Below are 2,852 nucleotides of genomic sequence, written 5' to 3' on the forward strand. Positions count from 1 at the left end.
GAAGCGGCAATCTCCTAGCTAGTAAAGTAGCAATAATCACGGTGATTAACTGATGCTAATTAGCTAATTTGATTGAAAGTCGTGAAGTATGGGGCACGAACGATCGACCAACGCAATGCATACGTCTTGGATGCATTAGGGACACCAAATGTGATCCATATATATGCTAGCCAGTACTATATATAGAGCAACAATGTGTGCCTCGAGTATTCGCAAATTACTAACAAATTAGTAATATACCAAAAAAGGGAGGGAAAAAAAAACAGCAACCATGGTTTTAAAATTTGAGAAAAGCTTTATCATTCCCATGTTTGTGATCATCAGTTTGGTGATCACTTGTGCATCACAAGTGGTGTCCGGCCGGTCGATGCATGAACCGTCCATCGTTGCGAAACACGAACAGTGGATGGCTCAGCATGGACGCACTTACAAGGACGAGCTAGAGAAGGCAATGCGTCTTAAGATATTCAAGCAAAACCTTGAATACATTGAGAAAGCCAACAAGGAGGGGAATCGGACGTACAAGTTGGGCACCAATGAATTTTCAGACTTAACTAACGAGGAGTTTCGTGCTTCATATACAGGATACAACAGGCCAGTACCAAGCCTAAGCCGCCAGTCATCACGGCCATCCACCTTCAAGTACCAAAACGTGACTGATGTTCCGACTAGCATCGACTGGAGGAAGAAAGGAGCTGTCACTCATATAAAGAACCAAGGCAATTGTGGTAATTAATTATTATATATATATTGATGAAGTGATGCTGCAGATTGTTTGTAGCTGTCACATCATGTACAACAAATTAACCTAGAATATTATATAATATTATTATTCGTCGTCTAACGTAACATGCAATATTATTTTGCAGGATCCTGTTGGGCATTTTCAGCTGTGGCGGCGGTGGAAGGGATCACTCAGATTACTGGTGGGAAACTGATTGAACTTTCGGAGCAGCAGTTGGTAGACTGCTCAACAGACAACAATGGATGCAGTGGGGGTCTTATGGATAAAGCCTTTGAGTATATTATAGAAAACAAGGGCCTTGCCACAGAAGCGGACTATCCGTACCAGCAAGAGCAAGGAACCTGTGACGAACAGAAAGAGAAAGCTGCTGCTGCTACAATCGGTAAATATGAAGATTTACCGAAAGGTGATGAGCATGCCTTACTCCAGGCCGTAACCAAGCAGCCAGTATCAGTCTGTGTTGAAGCGAGCGGACAAGCCTTCCGTTTTTACGAAAGAGGTGTGCTTAACGCAGAATGCGGGAATAACTGTGATCATGGTGTCGCTGTTGTTGGGTTTGGAACTGCTGAAGAAGAAGATGGAGCCAATTACTGGTTAATTAAGAATTCGTGGGGGGAGACTTGGGGTGAGTCCGGCTACATAAGGATTCTCAGAGATGAAGGTCTCTGTGGCATTGCCACTGAGGCTTCCTATCCAGTTGCAATGTGACTTCTATAATTTTATTAGCCTCCTCTTCATAGCAGTATCAATGAGGTTGTGCTATCCTACATTTGGAAATAATTTAATCTTGTTGGAGTCTTAAATAGTTTTGGAGTATTGATGATATCTTCATCAACTTCAAACCCGCTGATGTATTAGCTAGCCACTGAAAGCTGATATTTATCTATTGTGCGGTTAATTTTCTATATTTCTTAATGTTTGTAATGGAATTAATGCCAGTATACTTGGTGTCTTCTATAATTAATGTTAAATCTCTTGTTTAAATATAATCTTGATCTTCGCCACAATTACTTTATTACAATTTAAGCAATAAATTAATTATATTACTTATTTATCAAATTCCTATTGGTAAATTTAAAGGTTTTCTTTTAAACAAAAGTATTTTTGGAGAAAATTGAGCAAAATGCCGGCTCCAATTGTTAATTTGGAGAAATTAATTGGAACCCGCTCGTGTTTTAAAACACATTCACACTCCTCACGGCATGTATTGACCGTGAAGCTTAAGTACTGTTTTGAGAATATGAATGAAGTAAAATAACATATATGCATATCCTCGATGAGCAACAACTTCATTTTCTTCTGAGCATTTATTCTTCTCATATGCATCACTCTCAATTTAGTGAATGTTATAATGATGGAAATGAGTTTCGCTACAAGATCAAAAGAGAAATTTTGTAGTATACAAATGGCTCAAATTAAGTTAAATTTCATGGTAACCATAAAAGATTTTAGTTATTAGAACCAAAGAGAAAATTCATAGTTACGCATACCACTCGAATTAGGTTGATGTATATTTTGCAACTCAATCGATAAAAGCTTGTGACATTAGAGTAGATTTTTTACATCAGTTTTGATAATGTTTATACAAGTACCGTTAATAAATATTTCTTCTCTTTGCGGAGGTTCACTTAAAAAAAATGAGAGGTTTTATATTACTATAGGTTTATGCCATTGTCAATGTTTATTTTATTTTATTATTTGTGACTGTAAATATTACTATATGTTTATGCCATTGTCAATGTTTATTTTATTTTATTATTTGTGACTGTAAATCTCACACACATAAAATTAACATGCAAATTATTTTATTTCATTCATATTCCAAAGTTTTATGACCACTAAGGGTAAATTTTGTGAATCATATATCTATTAGATAAGAAATTCTAGAATTTCTCCTATTAGATTATGTGACACCGCTGATCCCACTATGAGACCTATTACTCTATCATTCAGGCATACAAACTGAACACACTCAAGTAGCATTATGAGCTCAAAAAAAAAAATATTATGTGTGTGTGTGTGTGTGTGTGTAGACACACATACAGACACATACTATTTTGTATCGTTTACGTAGATACGTATACATATAAATATGTTCTCTGTGTAT

At 36.5% G+C, this 2,852-nt stretch overlaps 1 protein-coding gene across 1 annotated transcript; it reads left to right on the forward strand.

The window, feature by feature from the left end:
* LOC127900381 (zingipain-1-like) lies at positions 1-1,735 on the forward strand. Its single transcript, XM_052435264.1, has 2 exons — positions 1-728; positions 870-1,735. The coding sequence occupies exons 1-2, from the start codon at positions 272-274 to the stop codon at positions 1,451-1,453; spliced, it is 1,041 nt and encodes a 346-aa protein (XP_052291224.1). The 5' UTR covers positions 1-271; the 3' UTR covers positions 1,454-1,735.
* Positions 1,736-2,852: the final 1,117 nt, after the last annotated feature.

This window comes from Citrus sinensis, chromosome 2, assembly GCF_022201045.2.
Source record: "Citrus sinensis cultivar Valencia sweet orange chromosome 2, DVS_A1.0, whole genome shotgun sequence".
NCBI lineage: Eukaryota > Viridiplantae > Streptophyta > Magnoliopsida > Sapindales > Rutaceae > Citrus > Citrus sinensis.